Below are 21,059 nucleotides of genomic sequence, written 5' to 3' on the forward strand. Positions count from 1 at the left end.
AATAATTTAATATGCTTTAACTAGAAATAACATTCTAAAGGCAATAATACTTAAAAAGTGAGTACATAAAGGGCAGAAAATGCACCCAAGGCTATGATATTCCAACAAGCTGGTACAACAAGAGACCGTAGTGAGGCTTGCACAGACTAAACTTTGGTTGCGACATAGTGGAAACAACAAAGACGTACAAGCTGCACGTTCGCTGTCCAGCTGACAGTCGAGAAATAATAAATCACTGAATTTACTGGAAGTGCTGACGACAGGGGAACTGGAGAAGGGGGTAGTATCGCCGAATTACGGGGGCTATTTTGGAGGAGGCAAAGTGGGAGGAAGAGTATGGAGGTGTGAGGACCTCCGGAGGGTGAACGCGTCCACCTCGCGTGCGAAATTGGGGCTGATACAGCTGAAGGTAATGTATAGAGAGCACCTTACAAGGGCGAGGATGAGCCGGCTCTTTGAGGGGGTAGAGGATGTGTGTGAACGTTGCGGGGGGGCCCCGCAAACCACGTTCATACGTTCTGGTCCCGTCCAAAGCTGGAGGATTGTGTTTAGGGTAAACTCCAAAGTGGTGCACGTGAAACTGGACACGGGCCCTCGGGATGCCACATTCGGGGTGTCGGACCAGCCGGGGTTGGAAACGGGCGCGGAGGCAGATGTTGTAGCTTTTGCCTCGTTGATCGCCCGAAGGCGGATCCTGTTAGGGTGGAGATCAACCTCTCTACCATGTGCCCTGGCATGGCGGGGGGACCTGCTGGAATTCCTGACACTTGAAAAGATCACATTTGAACTGAGGGGAAGGATGGAGGGGTTCTGCAATTCATGGGCGTTATTCATTATACACTTTCGAGAACTGGATTACATCGAACATTCGGGGGGGGGGGGGGCTGGGTGGGAGACTGTATGTGTTAATGGTGAGTATGGGTGATTCCCGATTCCTTTTTGTCATTTGTTTATGTTAACATGCGGGATAATGTCTGGGGTTTGGTGGGAGGATGGGATCGTTGTTGTTGATATGGGGATTGATATCGCATTTGTTACTGATTATTGTTTATTATTGGGTGTAAATTTGGGAGAAAATGTGAAAAAGGAGAATAAAAAATATATATATTATTTTTTTTTTAAATCACTGAATTTTATTAACACCCCCGGAATTCGGAGGTTGTAATTTTCAGATATTATGTCAAATTTCACTTTTTAAAATATGTTATAAATATTCTGATGCCATAGTAGCGTGTCAACATAGAACATACATTGTGCCATACAATGTTATTGAATCATTACAACACAACTCCATTTGATAAGAGCATTTGAAGCAAATTGAAGAAGAAATTACACCGTAATCGCTAAAGTAGGCAAGGATGACAGGGATGATGGCTTGTTTGTTATCATTTTGACCTCTGTAACCTTTTTCTAAAACAAAATCGTCGCAAGCACAATAAATATGCACAATCCATAATTCGTAAATTTTTGAAACTAAAATTATCAGACTTCCACCCCAACGATCATTTACCTGAGCATCTGCTTGCGATGATTCTCCACTTCGGCTAGTAGAATTTGTTTATCGGATTCTTTGTCTTGTTCTTTTGCCATCTGTTCTAGATCCTTCAGAAAAATCAGAAAAGTATGTTAGCATTCATACAAAAAGAGATCACTTAAAAAAACAAGTTTCACCAAAAGCCAGAAAATCTAACTCTGTATTGCTAAAGAATGTATAACTTTCTTTTTCAAAACTTTCTTCTCTCTTCTCAGTCCCTCGCCTATCAGCACAGGCAAAATAAGTGAGGAAACCCAAACAAACCCAATATCTAGACTAAAAGGTAAAGTGAATCATGTCAGATTTTGTTAGGCTTGTGTGTGGTTATATATTACCTAGCAGAGTGCTGAAAAGTCAACTTCCCTGAAATGTGCTGATAGCATTTCTTTAAACAAAGGATGCAGTCTCAAAATAGCTTGCTATTCATTTTTCCTTTTCTGTCTTCTGAAAATGAAGGTTTTTTAAATCTCAATTTCTTCACCATTTCCTCTCTGTAAAATGATTCACTTTTGTGAAAATTCTAAATTTTAAGAACAGGTCATTGAGTCCATCAAGTTTGTTCCCCCGCATTGTCAAGATTTGTGCCTAGTCAAAAAGTGTGAATTACTAGACAGTGACAAATTAATGTGAAATTAATATCTTGCCATTTCCTTTATTTACCAGATGGGGTTCAGAGAACTTTCCTTCAGGAGCTAAAATTGAACATGCAGAGTCTATAATAGAATGAACTGCACGCAGTCAATGGAAAACATGCTGAAGGGACTTTTTTTGTTCTATATTTATAAATTCCTAGGTTATCAAAGATGGGAAAATATCCCATATCTCAATTATCTCCTTACAAGTGGTAATGCTATCGCATTAGCAAAGCTAAAGAGATTGAATAAAAATGAGATACTCCCCAAAGAATGCAGGAAATGAACAGCCTTGCGTTAAACAAGGAGTTTGAGCTGCACACTCAGCAGTTTAAAATCAGATTAAACAAACCAACAACACCACTGTCCCCTTAACTTATCAATCTCATTACCATATATGTTTTAATGGCGGTGAAATAAAACATGTGCTTCAAATAAATGGTGCCTTATAGTACTAACTTTGTTCATCTTCAGAGCGATTGAAGGTGTACACGTGTAGAATATAAAGTTCCCTCAAAAGCGAATGTGGCTGTTGCACCCCAGTGTCCTCATCTTGCACAAATACATGGAGCAGTGGGTGCTAATTCCCATAAATGGTAGGCACTCAGGCTGAGAGTGACTGACACCACTGAACCGATAATATGGATGTATCCAAGGTAGATCCAAATTTTCAATATTACCTTTCCACACCTTCAAATGGCTCCTCAAAGTCTCTCCCTTCAATCCTGCCTCCTTAAATTCTCCTATTACTGTTCATGGTCTGTTTGCACTTTGGTGAGGTCTTTTGGGACTGTTTGCACTTTGGTGAAACCTTCTGGGATGTTTGCTATCTTAAAGGTGCTTTACAAACACAAATTGCTGCTGCTGTTGTGGATATCAACAGAATCAGGTTTGGTTTGGATGTTCCTGATGGTTGAACTGTCTGCCCATACGTCCTGTGCCACCACACCCATGATAGATCATCCACCACACTCATGAAACATCATGTGTGAGATACGAGGTTGCTGACACTCCATCTTCAAATGAAGCTGAAAAGGACCAGAGCTGGAGCAACAAACCTCAAGAAAAAAATCCAGGAATTTCCTTGTTTTCATTTTTAGCAGCTAGAATTGATATAGAAAGGTGGCGATATACATTAGAAAGATTAAATTCTACAGCTTACATATTTCTATTCATAGATACTGGTCAAAAGAAATTCCAAAGTACAGCATCTTAGACGAAGACAAATATGAGTACACCTGTGCTTCGGACTAAAAGTAGCCAATAAATATCAGGTGTCAAAACATATTACTTATTCAGGACAGTGTCCTAAATGCACCAAAATATATGATATTGAGATTAATTGGTAACGTGCCTAGTTTAAATTTAATATATTCATATGCCTTGTTAGACACTATTTAAGTAGAAAAATGTATTCAATAACCACTCGGGTCCTCACTCACCTGTATTCGAAGTCGAAGTTGCTGAAACATTTCTTTCACTTTAGCATTTAATTCGGTGAGTAAACTCAAGGGTCCAGGACTGTCTCTGATATCCTGCAGGGAAATCAACAGGTGTTCACAATCCAGCTCTTCAAACTCAAGCGCTGGATTCAACAGTACATAGATGTATCCCATGAGGGATTCTTATCCAATGGTGGATTAAAATCACGTTACAATTGTTTTTGCAATTATCTAATGAGAATGAAATAGATGATTTTGAAAATACATGCAAATGAATCAAAACTAATATAAAAAGTACAAAATGCTGGAAATTCAGCAGTTTGATCAGCCTCTGGTAGAGAGAACGATGTTTAATATTTTAGGTGTGTCTAGCTGAAATCTGTACAATTTAATGAATGTTTCATTTTATCATGCATCATTATGGTAAAGCTTTGAAGGCAAGAGAACAAGAACTTTCAATTGTTTGCAGTTAATTTTCCATTAAAGCCTGGATCATTCTTTAATTGGCAGGATTGAAAATTACTTTAACTGAATTAATTTAAATGGTGACGTATAGAGACTGTCGCCCTTAGTTGCTTTAAAGCTAGCAGAAATACAAAACGTTTCACCACTGATTTTCAAATTATTTTGATGTCCGTTGTGATGTGGCCCAATAACTTATGTCATGCAAGAGAGGTAGACAGTATAGCACTGTGACATCATCTTGTCTTGAGAATGCCACTGAAAGTTTCACCCGACAGGAATGACTATTTTTCACTGCTGCTTTCGTCATTTAGGACAAAGAACATAGGAACAATTCTGGGCCAATCAGAACTCCGAATATTTACAGTGCAGAAGGAGGCCATTCAGCCATCAAGTCTGCACCAATCCTTAGAAAGAGCACCCAACATAAGCCCACACCTCCACCCTATCCCCATTACCCAATATCCCCACCTTTTGGACACTATGGGACAATTTAGCATGGCCAATCCACCTAACCTGCACATCTTTGGACTGTGGGAAAAACCAGAGTACCCTTAGGAAACCCACACAGACATTGGGAGAAAGTGCAAACTCCACATAGTCACCCGAGGCTGGATTGAACCTGGGTCCCTGAAGCTGTGAGGCAGCAGTGTTAATGACTGTGCCACCATGCCCATCCTTGATTCATGTTCTTCACTTAATAAAAATATAATTGTACCCAAAGTCTTGAAATTTCAACTGACTGAGCAGGTGCAGTCATTTAGAACTACAGATTTACTCCAGCAACCCCCATTCCCCACTTGAGATTGATCTTTCTTTTGATAACCCTTTGAGATGGAGGCCAATATTCCAATTAGTTGGTCTAATAGCTTTTACTAATACGTGTACATGGACACCTAACCCACCTTGTTCCTCCACAAATCCTAGTCTATTGCCATTAATAACACATTCCTGATTTTTTTTTTCCTCTTGAAATGATTTGCAGAACATACTTCAGGTGAAAAATTTGTTACAAATTTAGGAATAGTTCTGGAACTCTTTCCTTCAACATTGCATGGGCTCATCATAGTAAGTGTGGTACAAGGGTCAGTTCTGGTCTTCTGCCTCCTTTTCCTAATGATGTGGAGATGCCGGCGTTGGACTGGGGTGAGCTGAGGAAGGAGCAGCGCTCCGAAAGCTAGTGACATCGAAACAAACCTGTTGGACTTTAACATGGTGTTGTAAGACTTCTTACTGTCCTTTTCCTAAGGTTATATTTATTGTTGCATTCTTTCAACCAGCAGCGAGAAAGCTGTTAGAAGTCAAGTATAGGCTCGATGTGCACGTCTGCATCTTTGTGTCTGTTTCTTAAGCAGGCTGCCCAATTAGGATAACCTGTTCCTGTCCAACACTGAAGCAAGGGTTGGGTAGGTTGAGCTCATTAATGCAAATTCAGCTCACTAATGATGGATCTAAGAAAATGCACATCACTTTCAGAAAATCCTACTTAATTGGTTAAAAAAAGTCTTCCCAGCAAATTTTTTAAAAGGCACCTCAAAAAAAAACCTACTTGAAGAAATCAGGAGGGCAAAAAGGGGACATGAAATTGCTTTGGCAAATAATGCAAAGGAGAATCCAAAGAGCTTCGACAGATACATAAAGGGAAAAAGAGTAACTAGGGACAGAGTAGGGCCTCTTAAGGATCAACAAGGACATCTATATGCAGAGCCACAAGAGTTGGGTGAGATCCTGAATGAATATTTCTCATCGGTATTCACGGTGGAGAAAGGCATGGATGTTAGGAAACTAAGGGAAATAAATAGTGATGTCTTGAGAAGTGTGCATATTACAGAGGAGGAGGTGCTGGAAGTCTTAAAGCACATCAAGGTAGATAAATCCCCGGGACCTGATGAAATGTATCCCAGGATGTTGTGGGAGGCTAGGGAGGAAATTGCGGGTCCCCTAACAGAGATATTTGAATCATCGGCAGCCACAGGTGAGGTGCCTGAAGATTGGAGAGTAGCGAATGTTGTGCCCTTGTTTAAGAAGGGCAGCAGGGAAAAGCCTGAGAACTACAGGCCGGTGAGCCCAACGTCTGTAGTAGGTAAGTTGCTAGAAGGTATTCTGAGAGACAGGATCTACAAGCATTTAGAGAGGCAAGGACTGATTCGGGGCAGTCAGCATGGCTTTGTGCGTGGAAAATCATGTCTCACAAATTTAATTGAGTTTTTTGAGGGGGTGACCAAGAAGGTAGATGAGGGCAGTGCAGTAGACGTTGTCTACATGGACTTTAGCAAAGCCTTTGACAAGGTACCGCATGGTAGGTTATTGCAGAAGGTTAAAGCTCACGGGATCCAGGGTGCGGTTGCCAATTGGATTCAAAATTGGCTGGACGACAGAAGACAGAGGGTTGTAGAGGGTTGTTTTTCAAACTGGAGGCCTGTGACCAGTGGTGTGCCTCAGGGATCGGTGCTGGGTCCACTGTTATTTGTGATTTATATTAATGATTTGGATGAGAATTTAGGAGGCATGGTTAGTAAGTTTGCAGATGACACCAAGATTGGTGGCACAGTGGATAGTGAAGAAGGTTATCTAGGATTGCAACGGGATCTTGATCAATTAGGCCAGTGGGCCGACAAATGGCAGATGGAGTTTAATTTAGGTAAATGTGAGGTGATGCATTTTGGCAGATCGAATCAGGCCAGGGAACTCAGTTAACCTACTCAGTTAATGGTATGGCGTTGGGGAGAGTTATAGAACAAAGAGATCTAGGAGTACAGGTTCATAGCTCCTGAAGGTGGAGTCGCAGGTGGACAGGGTGGTGAAGAAGGCATTCGGCATGCTCAGTTTCATTGGTCAGAACATTGAATACAGGAGTTGGGACGTCTTGTTGAAGTTGTACAAGACATTGGTACGGCCACACTTGGAATACTGTGTGCAGTTCTGGTCACCCTATTATAGAAAGGATATTATTAAACTAGAAAGAGTGCAGAAAAGATTACTAGGATGTTACCAGGACTTGATGGTTTGAGTTATAAGGAGAGGCTGGATAGACTGGGACTTTTTTCCCTGGAGCGTAGGAGGCTTAGGGGTGATCTGATAGAGGTCTATAAAATAATGAGGGGCATAGATAAGGTAGATAGTCAACATCTTTTCCAAAGGTAGGGGAGTCTAAAACTAGAGGGCATAGGTTTAAGGTGAGAGGAGAGAGATTCAGAAGGGCCCAGAGGGGCAATTTCTTCACTCAGAGGGTAGTGAGTATCTGGAATGAGCTGCCAGAGGTAGTAGTAGAGGCGGGTACAATTGTGTCTTTTAAAAAGCATTTAGATAGTTACATGGGTAAGATGGGTATAGAGGGTTATGGGCCAAGTGCAGGCAACTGGGACTAGCTTAATGGTAAAAACTGGGCGGCATGGACTGGTTGGGCCGAAGGGCCTGTTTCCATGCTGTAAACTTCTATGATTCTATGATAAGATCATCTGCAACTGCTACCCCAACTAAATCCCCACATACAAACCTTAAATGTAACTTCAGCCCATCTCCATATACTCATAAAGAAGGCTATTCTGTCAATTTTAATTCCTTCATCCAGAATAGCCCTAAACCCACTTTTATTGCAGCATCTAATTCTTTGCTAAATGACTGTAGCATTTATCATTCTGACCTATATCATTCTGCTTGGAGGTCAATTATACAACAAAATAGTTGGAGGTTAATTATAAGTGTGATCACTCTCAGCCTTTGGTTTGAACCAAAGATGTTTCCTTGTTTAAACAATTGTTACAACTAGCCTAGAAAAACAAAGTAACACAAATGCTGGGGCACGCCAAAGGTACAAAAAGCATCATTTCATAAAAGTGCTTCAGAGGGAGAAAACGTGACATGATGCTGTAAATGTTACACTGATATGGCTTGCATCATTTTGTTATACTTACACAGAGTAACTAACACTCCCATATTTTGATTTTGTTCCATGTCTTTTATGGGATTCCTTTTGTCCTGTATTTGTAGCTCAGCCTGTGCGAGACTGATGGGGGAGACTCCAGGGTGAGGGTGAGTGCCACAAGCGGGTGGTCAACAGCGAGGTGGTAACGTGACTCAACAAAATTGTATGTTCTGGTTAATTTTAATCCACCCTCCCCCTTTCAGTCCAGTGTCTGTCCCTTATATAATTAGAATTATTCTGCCCAGTGATTAAGCAGCTAGAACAGCTATCCTCAATTTGGTTGGTTGAAATGTGCATATGGCCACACAATCACATAAATATTCTTCAGCTCCCCCCCCCCCCCAAAATCTCTAAATAGGTAGTTTCAAGGCTATAATTGCGTGTTTATATACACACATATATACCCATATACTCTGTGGTTTGAATGTATACAAATACAACCTGCCTCCGCGCGCGCACCTATTTCAATGCCGCTTTTGTCCAGATCTAATTGTTTTTATTGTGTAGTAGGACAGCGAGTGAAGTATTCGCGGCTTCACCTGTACCAGCGCCTTGATTTCCAGGTCGTATTTGATGATCTCCTGCGCGCAGATCCTGACATGGACATCCTGAGTCGCCGCCATCTTTTCCCATTGACTACGGCGGCCGAGTGCCGTTGGACGGCGAAGCGTAACAAAGGCGCTCTATTCAACACACCAGCAATCAAGAGGCAGCATCTCCCACTGCACTCATTGAAATGCTGCATTTCTGTTCTCCCTTTCTGTAACTTGACCCCCATCAGCTTTTTGGGGGGAGAAGTTATAAATCAGTCAATAAATGATTGTGTGCACTTGAGTATTAGATATTATGCAACAAAATTCACAAGTATGGGGTCACCTGACCTTGGGGCTGAACGTGAGATAGCACACGTTAAGCGGTTAGCCAGCATGGCAGATTAAATTATATTGTTCTTGCAGTTAAATCAGTTTATTCGTTTTCATTTTTACAAACTCTTTTTGACATTAACAAAATGAAAGTTTGTCCTTAATTGTTTCATGTATACAGTGCCTGAGATGAAGGATCATTTTGCAGCTCAAAGATTACAGTCAACCATTAATCCATTTGCAAACAAAACCTATTAGGTAACCTATTATTATCACGAGGTAGTGTTGGGCAAGCTAATGGGGCTAAAGGTAGACAAGTCTCCTGGCCCTGATGGAATGCATCCCAGGTTACTAAAAGAGGTGGCTGGGGAAATAGCAAATGCACTCATGGTAATTTACAAAAATTTGCTGGACTCTGGGGTGGTTCCAGAAGATTAGAAAACAGCAAAAAAAATTTTAAATTTAGAGTAGCCAATTATTTTTCTTTTCCAATTAAGTGGCAATTTAGGCATGACCAATCCACCTAATCAGCACATCTTTGGATTGTAGGGACGAAACCCACGCAGACATGAGGAAAATGTGCAAACTCCACACGGACAGTGACCCAGGGCTGGGATTCAAACCCGGGTCCTCAGCGCCGCAGTCCCAGTGCTAAGCACTGCACCACATGCCGCCTTTTTTTTTCTTTTTTAAAATAAATTTAGAGTGCCCAATTATTATGGGTGTTTTTCTGGTTGGCAATCAGTGGCTAGTGGTGTACCTCAGGGATCAGTGTTGGGTCCGCAATTGTTTATAATTACATAGATGATCTGGAGTTGGGGACCAAGCGTAATGTGTCAAAGTTTGAAAATGACACTAAGATGAGTGATAGAGCAGCTATGAAGGAGTAGGTCGCACATTTGGTGGCTCCCACTCGGGTCGGAGGATTTTATGTCGAATTTTATTCGGGAAATTGATGGTGGAGGCAATTGTGAAGAGGAACCTTGGGTAGGGTGCTCTTTCCAAGAGCCGGTGCAGACTCGATGGGCCGAATGGCCTCCTTCTGCACTGTAAATTCTATGATATGATGATGATATCAGTGCATGGAGAGGCGGACCAGAAGTGCTCGCAAAGGAAGAAATAGGCGAACGGAGAAGGCTTGGGCTGAGGCTGCAGCGGAGAAAGCATTGCGGATGACCGGGGTCCTGGCTCAATGGCCGAGCGGTCGACGGAGCAGCTGATGCAGTTCATACAGGAGGGCTTCGCCAAGCAGAAACAGGAATGCTTGGACCCGATTAAGGAATCGATTGCGTGGCTGGAACTTAGACTGGATACTCAAGATCGGGCGATCCAGAAAGTGGAGAAGGCACTGACTGAGCAGGAGGGACACCAAACAGCAGTGGAGTTGGAGGTGGGGATGCTGAGAGACCAGCAGAAAAGGCTCCTGGAAAAGGTGGAGGACCTAAAGAATAGGTCCCGCCGGCAGAACTTGAGGATCGTTGGTCTCCTGGAGGGGTCCGAAGGAGCGGACGCTGGGGCATATATGGAAGGCATGTTTGAGAAGTTACTGGGGGACGGGATGTTCTTCCGACCCTTGGAGGTGGACAGGGCTCACAGAGCGTTCGCGAGGAAGCCGCGTGTGGGGGACCCCCCCCCCCCCCCCCCCCCCCCCCCCCCGGAGGGCAATGGTGGTGAGATTCCACAGGTACCCCGGACAAGGAGTGTATTTTACGGTGGGCCAGGCAGACACGGAGCTGTAAGTGGGAGAATAGCATCCTGCGTATATACCAAGATCTGGGTGCGGATGTGGCCAGGAGAAGAGCAGGGTTCAACCAGATAAAGTCGACCCTTTTCAAGAAAAAGGTTAAGTTTGGACTAAAGGTTTAAGTTTGGACTGCTGTATCCGGCCCGTCTTTTGGTCACGTACGAGGAGCAACATTTTTACTTTGAGTCGCCCGAGGAAGCGATGGACTTCGCAAGAAGGAAAGGGCTGGTGGCACAATGAGGTCTTTGAACTTTGCTGCAGCGCTCATGTTAAAAAGGTTTCTTGTTTTTTGGACGTTATTTGTAATGCGTTCAGTATTGATTTGGGGCCTGTTGCAGAGCTGTGTGAATTAAAGTTTGCATTTGCACTGATGGGGGATGGAGGTGTGAATGTTAGATGTTGGATCTTCTGTTTGATTTTCTTTGTGTTTCTTTCGGGCATTGGGTTGAGATTGTTTTTCTTTTGCATATGTGTGTCTGAGCAGGGGGGGGGAGGGAACAATAGGTGGGAAAATGTCTGGCACATGGGCGGGGGTCACCAAGCTAGCTGGGCGGGCTAGCTCACGGAACCGCAGTGAGGGATGAGCAGATGTTATGCTTGTTGATGGGGGTGGTTTCCATAGTGCTGTTACTAGGGGGGGGGGAGGGGGTGAAATGTTCTGCTGACAGGGGAGGGACTTTTGCTGTGGGACAAAAGGGAGGTCGGGGGGCAGAGGCTGCCTGGGGCGCAGGCTGGAGACTGGCCCAAGAAAGGTGATGGCTGATCGGCGGAGGGGCGAGAAGCCCCCCAACCACGCTGATCACATGGAACGTAAGAGGGCTAAATGGGCCGGTTAAGAGGGGCATGCGTGTTCGTGCATTTGAGGGGACTGAAGGCGGACGTGGCAATGTTACAGGAGACGCACCTTAGAGTAACTGACCAAATTAGATTTAGGAAGGGATGGTTGGACAGGTTTTTCACTCGAGGCTGGTTTCTAAGACTAGAGGGGTCGCGATCCTGATTAACAAGCGAGTGTCATTCGAGGCGGAAGACTAGTTACAGATGTGGGAGGCCGTTACATAATGGGTAGTGGGAAGCTGGAGGGGCTGCCGGAGGTACTCGTGAATGTGTACGCGCCAAATTGGGATGATGTGGAGTTCATAAAGAGGATGTTGGGGAAGATCCCGGACCTGGATTTGCATAAGTTGGTCATGGCGGGGGTGGGGGGGGGGGGGGGGGGGTGGGGGGGGGGGGACTTCAACACAGTCATTGATCCAAGGCTAGACCGGTCAAGCTCAAGGACAGGCAGGGTGCCAGCAATGGCAAAGGAACTAAAGGGGTCTATGGAGCAGATAGGGAGGGGTGGGGGGGGGGGGGGGGTGGACCCATGGAGACTTGGACAGCCGAGAGTGAAGGAGCTCTCCTTCTACTCACATGTGCATAAAGTGTACTCCTGGATTGACTTTTTTATCCTGAACATGGCTTTACTGAGGGGGGTAGTGGATACTGGGGGATCACGATCTTGGACCATGCCCCGCACTGGGTTGACCTACAGGTGAGCAAGGAGGGTGGCCAACGCCTGCACCGGAGACTAGATGTTGGACTGTTAGCGGATGAGGAGATGTGCAGGCGGCTGAGGAAATGTGTCCAGAACTACCTGGAGGTTAATGACACAGGGGAAGTCTCGGCTGCAATGGTCTGGGAGGCGCTGAAGGCGGTGGTTAGAGGGGAGCTGATCTCGATACGGGCCCACAGGGAGAAGATAGACAGAGCAGAAATGGACCGACTGATAAGGGAAATACTACAGGTCGACAGGAGTTGTGCGGAGACCACAGAGGCAGGGCATTTAAGGAAACGACGGAGGCTACAGGCGGAGTTGACTGGTTAACTACAGGGAAGGCAGTGGAGCAGCTGAGGAAGGCGAGGGGGGCGATCTATGAATATGGAGAGAAGGCCAGCAGAATGCTGGTGCAGCAGCTCAGAAAGAGGAGGCAGCCAGGGAGATTGGGAAAGCAAGGGACGGGGATGGAAACCTGGTCGGAGATTCAGCAGGGGTTAATAAGGCGTTTAAGGGGTTTTACAGCAGGCTGTATGAGTCGGAAGCCCCAGCTGGCTCGGAGGGGATGAGGCAATTCTTAGGGGGGGCTGAGGTTCCCGAAGGTGGACGAGGGGTTGGTAGAAGGGCTGGGGCCCTGATCGGGTTGGAGGAAATAGCAGATAGGCTGAAGGCCATGCAATCGGGTAAAGCCCCGGGCCGGACGGGTACCCAGTGGAGTTTTATAAAAGGTTCCCTGGGATACTGAGGTCACTGTTGATGAAGACATTTAAAGAGGCAAGGGAGAGAGGGGGGCTTCCCCCGATAATGTCACAGGCCACTATCTCGTTGATTCTGAAGTGGGACAAGGACCCGGAGCTATGCGGGTCCTACAGACCGATCTCCCTACTAATGTAGACACCAAACTGTTGGCCAAAATCTTGTCCTCTAGGATTGAAGTCTGCGTTCCGGGCCTGATTGGGGGAGGACCAGATGGGATTCGTTCAGGGCAAGCAGTTGGCGACCAACATATGAAGGTTGCTGAATGTGATCATGATGTCCCCAGAAGGTAGGGACGTGGAGGTAGTGGTCGCAATGGACGCAGAGAAGGCATTTGATCGGGTGGAATGGGAATATCTGTGGGAGGTACTTGGGTGGTTTGGATTTGGACGGGGCTTCATTGACTGGGTTAGACTGCTGTATCAGGCTCCTGTGGCGAGCGTACGGATGAACAGGTTAACATCGGACTATTTTAGGCTGCACCGGGGGACGAGGCAGAGATGCTCCCTCTCCCCACTGCTGTTTGCGCTGGCCATAGAGCCGCTGGCAATTGCGTTGAGAGCCTCAAGGCGCTGGAAGGGGCTGGTCCGGGGGGTGGTGGAACACAGTCCCGCTATACGCAGATGACCTGCTCCTATATGTTTCGGACCCACAAGAAGGGATGGGAGAAATTATGAGGATTCTGGGGGAATTTGGCCGGTTTTCGGTTTATAAATTGAACATGGGGAAAAATGAGATGTTTGTGATCCAGGCAAGGGGGCAGGAGAGGCGATTGGGGGAGCTATCGTTTAATGTGGTAGGGGCTAACTTTTGGTACCTAGGCATCCAGTTGGCGCGGAATGGGAACGGCTACACAAGTTAAATCTGGCCCGACTAGTAGACCAAATGAAGGAAGATTTCCGAAGATGGGACATTCTCCCGCTATCACTGGCTGGGAGGGTACAAACAGTTAAAATGATTGTCCTCCCGAGATTCCTGTTTGTGTTTCAGTGTCTCCCTATCTTTATTCCACTTCAGTCGTAATGAAGTGCTTCGAGAAGTTGATCATGAAGCGCATCACTTCCATACTCCCAGAACACCTTGATCCACTGCAATTCGCATACCGTCGCAACCTGTCCACAGCAGACGCCATTTCCCTGGCCCTACACTCATCCCTAGAGCATCTCGACAACAAAGAATCCTACATCAGACTCCTATTTATTGACTACAGCTCCGCCTTCAACATCATAATCCCAGCCAAGCTCATATCAAAGCTCCAAAACCTAGGACTTGGCTCCTCACTCTGCAACTGGATCCTCGATTTTTTATTTTTTTTAAAAATAATTTTATTGAAGCATTTGCAAAATTTTTATAACTGTAACAAACAAAATAATAATAACATAAACATCAACATGGTAAACTAGACATTTCCCACCCAACCCCTTCTGTACATCCCTTAACCTTATTGCACCTACCCCCCCCCCCCCCACCTCAGAATGCTGCTTCTGCTGACATTTTAATTTTCCCCGAGAAAGTCGACGAACGGCTGCCAGCTCCGAGAGAACCCCAGCATTGACCCCCTCAAGGCAAACTTTATTTTCTCCAGCTTGAGAAACCGAGCCATGTCACTGACCCAAGACTCCACACTCGGGGGCTTCAAGTCCCTCCACATTAAAAGGATCCGTCTCCGGAGGCTACCAGGGAGCCAAAGGCCAGAACGTCGGCCTCTTTCACTCCCTGAACTCCCGGGTCTTCTGACACTCCAAAGATTGCCAAAGCCCCTGCCACTTCCTTGATGCTCTCAGCGCCATGGCCAGCGGCTCTACAGCCAGAGCAAACAGCAACGGGGAGAGGGAGCACCCCTGCCTCATCCCTCGGTGTAGCTAAAGTACCCCGACCTCAGCCAGTTCATGGACACACTCGCTATCGGCGCCTGGTAGAGCAATCGCACCCAGTCCATGAAGCCCTCACCAAACCCAAACCTTCACAGCGTCTCCCAAAGATACTCACACTCCACCCGATCAAAGCCTTCTCCGCATCCATCGCAACCACCACCTCCACCTCCACGCCTTCTGAGGGCATCATAAATACATCAAAAGCCTCCGAATGGTAGCATTGAGCTGTCTACCCTTAACGAAGCCGGTGTGGTCCTCCCCTATCACCCCCGGGACACAGTCTTCTATCCTCGTGGCCAAAATCTTAGCCAGCAGCTTGGCATCTACATTCAAAAGCGAGATCGGTCTAGATGACCCACATTGCTCCGGGTCTTTTTCTCATTTAAGGATGAGCGAAATCGAGGCCTGCGACATCATTGGGGGGTGGATTCCCCTCTCTTTAGCCTCATTAAAGGTCCTCATCAGGAGCGGGCACAACACCTATGAGAACTTCTTATAGAATTCTACCGGGTAACCGTCCGGCCCCGGAGCCTTGCCCGACTGCATGCCCTCCAGTCCTTTAACAATTTCCTCTGCTTCAATCGGGGCCCCCAGCCCCTCGACCAGGTCCTCCTCCACCCTTGGAAATCTCAACTGGTCCAGGAACTGCCTCATCCCATCTACACCAGGCGGGGGTTCCGACTCATAGTTTGCTATAAAATTCTTCAAAAACGTTGTTCACCCCCCCTGGGTCCAAGACCATGTTACCCTCCCCCGATCTCTCTGGCTGCTTCTCTCTTCCTAAACTGGTGCGCCACCATCCTGCTCGCCTTTTCCCCATATTCGTATACCGCCCCCCTTGTCCTCCTCAACTGCTCCACCGCCCTCCCCATGGTCAACAACTCAAATTCTGCGTGTAGTTTCTGACACTCCCTCAAGAGCCCGCGTCCGGGGCCTCCACATATCTCCTATCCACGCGAAGTATCTCCTCCACTAATCTCTCCCTCTCTGCTCATTCCACCTTTTTTCTGTGGGACCGAATCAAAATTAGTTCCCCTCTTACAACTGCTTTCAGAGCCTCCAAACCACCACTGCTGATACCTCACCCGTATCGTTTGTATCCAGGTAATTCTGAATGGACTTATTCACCCGCCCGCAGATCGCTTCGTCCGCTAACAACCCCACATCCAGTCTCCAGAGCGGGCGCTGCCCTCTCTCCTCACTCAACCGCAATCCACCCGATGCGGGGCATGATCAGAGACTGCAATTGCCGAATATTCCGTCCCCGCCACCATCGGAATTAGTGCTCTGCTTAGGACAAAAAAAAATCAATGCGAGAGTAAACTTTGTGGACATGAGAAAAAAACGAAAACTCCTTAGCCCTCGGCCGTTCGAATCTCCACGGGTCTCCCCCCCCAACCCCCCACCATCTGCTCCATGAAACCCCTCAACTCCTTAGGATCCTCGATCTTCTGACCAACAGATCACAATCAGTAAGAATGAACAACAACACCTGCTCCACAATAGGCTTCAATACCGGGGCCCGCAAGGCTGCGTACTTAGCCCCCTACTCTACTCCCCGTACACACATGACTGCGTGGCAAAATTTGGTTCCAACTCCATCTACAAGTTTGCTGACGATACGACCATAGTGGGCCGGATCTCGAATAACGATGAGTCCGAATACAGGAGGGAGATAGAGAACCTAGTGGAGTGGTGCAGCGACAACAATCTCTCCCTCAATGCCAGCAAAACTAAAGAGCTGGTCATTGACTTCAGGAAGCAAAGTACTGTACACACCCCTGTCAGCATCAATGGGGCCGAGGTGGAGGTGGTTAGCAGTTAGGGGTGCACATCTCCAAAAATCTGTCCTGGTCCACCCACGTTGACGCTACCACCAAGAAAGCATAACAGCGCCTATACTTCCTCAGGAAACTAAGGAAATTCGGCATGTCCACATTGACCCTTACCAACTTTTACAGATGCATCATAGAAAGCATCCTATCAGGCTGCATCACAGCCTGGTATAGCAACTGCTCTGCCCAAGACCGCAAGAAACTTCAGAGAGTCGTGAACACCGCCCAGTCCATCACACAAACCTGCCTCCCATCCATTGACTCCATTTACACCTCCCGCTGCCTGGGGAAAGCGGGCAGCATAATCAAAGACGCCTCCCACTCGGCTTACTCACTCTTCCAACTTCTTCCATCGGGCAGGAGATACAGAAGTCTGAGAACACGCACAAACAGACTCAAAAACAGCTTCTTCCCCACTGTCACCAGACTCCTAAACGACCCTCGTATGGACTGACCTCATTAACACTACACCCTGTATGCTTCATCCGATGCCAGTGCTTATGTAGTTACGTTGTACACCTTGTGTTGCCCTATTATGTATTTTCTTTTATTCACTTTTCTTCCATATACTTAATAATTTGTTGAGCTGCTCACAGAAAAATACTTTTCACTGTACCTCGGTACACGTGACAATAAACAAATCCAATCCAATCCACTGTCCTTCTTTAAACGGGTCAATGAGGTGATCACTGGCTTTGTATGGGCAGGTAAGACCCCGCGAGTAAAAAAGGGGATGCTGAAGTGGAGAGGGGGGAAGGGTGGGCTGGCGCTACCGAACTTTAGTAATTATTATTGGGCGGCGAATATAGCCATGATTAGGAAGTGGGTGGTGGTGGTTTGGTGTGGGAGCGAGTAGAGGGGACATCACGCAAGGGCACTAGTTTGGGGACATTGGTAACGGTGCCTCTGCCGTTCCTGCCGGCAAAGTACTCCACCAGCCCCGTGGTGGTAGCGGCCCTGAGAGTCTAGGGGCAATGGAGGAGACAAGTGGGGGCGGAGGGAGCATCGGTCTGGTCTCCAACCTGCAATAATCACCGGTTTGCCCCGGGGAGGCTGGATGGAGGGTTCCGGAGATGGCAGAGAGCAAGGATCGAGAGGATGGGAGATATGTTTATAGAGGGGAGCTTTCCCAGCCTGAGGGAGTTGGAGGAGAAATTTGAATTGACAGGAGGGAATGAGTTTAGGTACCTGCAGGCGCGGGACTTCCTCCGCACGGCAGGTCTCAACCTTCCCGCTCTTACCACCAAGGGGGATACAGGACAGGATAGTTTCCAGAATGTGGGTGGGAGAGGGGAGGGTTTTGGACATTTATAACGAACTCGTGGGGTCAGAGGAACGCAGACTGAGGAGCTGAAACGCAAATGGGAAGAGGAGTTAGGAGGAGAGATAGAGGATGGTCTCTGGGCGGACGCGTTGAGTAGAGTCAATGCATCCACAAAATGTGCTGGGCTCAGCCTGATACAGTTTAAGGTCGTTCACCGGGCCCACATGACAGTGGTCTGGATGAGCAGGTTCTTTGGGGTAGACCCCAAAGGTGTGCGGGAGGGCCAGCGAAACATGTCCATATGCTCTGGGCATTGCCGAAGCTTAGGGGATTCTGGCAGGGGTTTGCAGATATCATGTCCAAGGTATTAAAAACAAGGGTGGCACCGACTCCAGAGGTGGCGATTTTCGGAGTGTCGGAAGACCAAGGAATCCAGGAGGAGAAAGAGGCAGCGTTCTGGCCTTTGCTACCCTGGTAGCCCGGAGACGGATATTATTAGCTTGGAGGGACTCAAAGCACCCGAAGTCGGAGACCTGGCTATCTGACATGGCTAGCTTCCTCTGTTTGGAGAAAATCAAGTTCGCCTTGAGAAGGTTACTGTTAGGATTCATCCGGAGGTGGCAGCCGTTCGTCGACTTTTTGGGGAAAATTAACCGTCACCAGAAAGGAGGTGAGGTGGGGGGGCTGGGGTTTAGTTTAGCTTATGGTAGGGTGTTAGAAAAGGGGGGGGACCTGTGAGGGAGGAAGACGGCTTTTGCACTATGTTTATATTTGTATGTACACTGTTTCTTCTGTTGTTGTTATAAAACCATAAATATCTCAATAAAATGTTTATTAAAAAAAGATGTGATATAGCAAGTGTGCAGAGGATACAAAGTCTGCAGAAGGATACAGATAGTTTAAGTGAGTGGGCAAGGGTCGGACAGATGGAGTACCAAGTTGGTAAATGTGAGGTCATTCATTGTGGTAGGAATAATAGCAAAATGGACTATTATTTAAATGGTAAAAAATTGAAACATGTTGCTGTGCAGAGGGCAAAAAGGTGGTTTGCAGGTGCAGCAAGTAATTAAGAAGGCAAATAGAATTTTGTCCTTCATTGCTAGAGGGATGGAGTTTAAAAGCAGGGTGGTTATGTTGCAGCTGTATAGGGTGCTGGTGAGGCCACATCTGGAGTACTGTGTACAGTTTTGGTCTCCCTACTTGAGAAAGGATGTACTGGCACTGGAAGGTGTGCAGAGGAGATTCACTAGGTTGATTCCAGAGTTGAGAGGATTAGCTTATGAGGGGAGACTATGTAGGTTGGGACTATACGCAATAGAATTTAGAAGAATGGGGGGGGGGGGGGGGGAGATCTTATAGAAACATATAAAATTATAAAGGGAATAGATAAGATAGAAGCAAGGAGGTTGTTTCCATTGGCGGGTGAAACTAGAACTAGGGGGCATAGCCTCAAAATAAGGGGGAGCAGATTTAGGACTGAGTTGAGGAGGAACTTCTTCACAGTGAAGCAGTTCAGGCTACCTCCTTAAATTTTTTTAAGGCAAACGTAGATAGATTATTGAACAGTAAAGGAATAAAAAGGTTATGGTGAGTTGGTGGGTAAGTGGAGCTGAGTCCACAATAAGATCAGCCATGATCCCATTGAATGGCAGAGCAGGCTCCAGGGGCCAGGTGACCTACTCCTGCTCCTAGTTCTTATATTCTAGTACACACAGCAATCCATTAGTCTGATTATGCAATTACTCAGGCATTTTTATAACTTGCTGAAAAGTATAGCTATGTACAAATATATTTCAAGAAATCTTCATAATTTAGAATCAAATAAACACGACAGAGCTGTTTTGTGGTCCACACATTGCTGCTTGATCCAGCTTTGTGCTAGGATCACTTATTGTGGTCCTTTGTGCAAAGCTGGTGCATTGTACTCGAAGAACAGCTTATTTACATGAATGTGCAGACTTCCTGTCCAAAGGCCATGTTACTCTCTGGGTGTGTCTTTAAAACTACCTGCTGCTGATGTGAATGAGAAATGACTGCACCGAACATAATGGGCCCATTTAATGAACATCCACGATGGACCAAATGGCCTTCCATGCTGACAATTTTCCATGTTTCTATATGTGCCTATTTAGAAACTGGCAAAAGCTTCAAAACAGCCAGAACACCACCCTAAAAACCAACAATTCAAGAATGAGTCTGAGATGCACAGGGACACTGGTGAGACCACGTCTGGAATCGTGCACGCTGTATTGGTCTTATTTAAGGAAGAATGTAAATGCTTTCGAAGCAGTTCAGAGAAGCTTTACTGGACCCAGGAATTGGCAAGTTGCCCTATGAGGTAAGATTGGACAGACAAGGCGGGGAGTTTAGAATAGTAAGAGGTGTCTTTATTTAAACTTAAGATCCTGTGGGGTATTGACCTGGTGGATATGGAGAGGATGTTTCCTCTCGTTGGAGTCTCTGGAACTGGGAGTCACAGTTTAAAAATAAGGGGTCACCCATTTAAGACAGAGATGAGAATTATTTTCTTTCAGAGGGTTACAAGTCTTTAGAACAAACTCAAAAGGTGGTGAAAGATCCTTGAATATTTTTAAAAGGCAGAGGTATATAGATTTTGATAAACAAAGGCTATCAGGGGTAGACAGGAGATTAAGATCAGATCATTCATTATTTTATTGAATGGTGGAGCAGGGACCAAGTGGCCTATTCCTGTATGTCCATATGGGGAAACAGCTCTCTGTACAATAGACCAGCACAGAGCTGGAAAGACAGCATTCCCAACCCTTTTGTGGCAGGACCTTGTCATTATCAGCTCGGAAACATTTTGTTCTATGCAAGAATTTTGCAGGCCCAACTGGGGAAAAAAGTAAAAGCTTGAAAATGGAAATAGAGAGCCAAAATTGATGGTGAATTCTTGAAAATGTTGATTTTCCTTCAGAAAAAAACATCAGTTAATTGAAGACAAAAGCAAATTACAGAAAATACTGGACAATCCTGCACCTGCTGCAATTGTCCAGTATTATCTGGTTAGTTGAATCACATTTGTAATCATTGTGACAGATTTCAGATCCACAGCTCACAGAACCAATCTATCAGTGTACCCTCCTATCCACAGGGACATCATCAGACGTAGGTTTCACAGGTGGTGTGCGATGCCATTAGTCAGATGGGAGAACAAAGCTCACAGATGG

The 21,059-nt window shown here is 46.1% G+C and overlaps 1 protein-coding gene and 1 long non-coding RNA gene across 3 annotated transcripts in view; one reads left to right on the top strand and one right to left on the bottom strand.

Moving 5' to 3' along the window:
• Nucleotides 1-2,312, top strand: part of LOC140426857 (uncharacterized) — a 92,000-nt gene extending 89,688 nt beyond the window's left edge. The window contains exon 3 of the long non-coding RNA XR_011948314.1: nt 2,198-2,312. This is a non-coding gene — a long non-coding RNA (uncharacterized lncRNA). The remainder of the gene's footprint in view (nt 1-2,197) is intronic.
• Nucleotides 1-8,669, bottom strand: part of bnip1b (BCL2 interacting protein 1b) — a 30,414-nt gene extending 21,745 nt beyond the window's left edge. The window contains exons 1-3 of one of the 2 annotated variants that reach the window (XM_072512085.1): nt 8,535-8,669; nt 3,609-3,701; nt 1,511-1,602 (exon numbers count right to left, since the gene is read on the bottom strand). In XM_072512085.1, the coding sequence (XP_072368186.1) occupies nt 1,511-1,602; nt 3,609-3,701; nt 8,535-8,618 (269 nt within the window). In that variant the 5' untranslated portion in view covers nt 8,619-8,669. The remainder of the gene's footprint in view (nt 1-1,510; nt 1,603-3,608; nt 3,702-8,534) is intronic. The other variant, XM_072512086.1, reaches the window with a different exon arrangement.
• Between the last annotated feature and the right edge of the window lie 12,390 nt (nt 8,670-21,059).

Source organism: Scyliorhinus torazame, chromosome 7 (genome assembly GCF_047496885.1).
Source record: "Scyliorhinus torazame isolate Kashiwa2021f chromosome 7, sScyTor2.1, whole genome shotgun sequence".
NCBI lineage: Eukaryota > Metazoa > Chordata > Chondrichthyes > Carcharhiniformes > Scyliorhinidae > Scyliorhinus > Scyliorhinus torazame.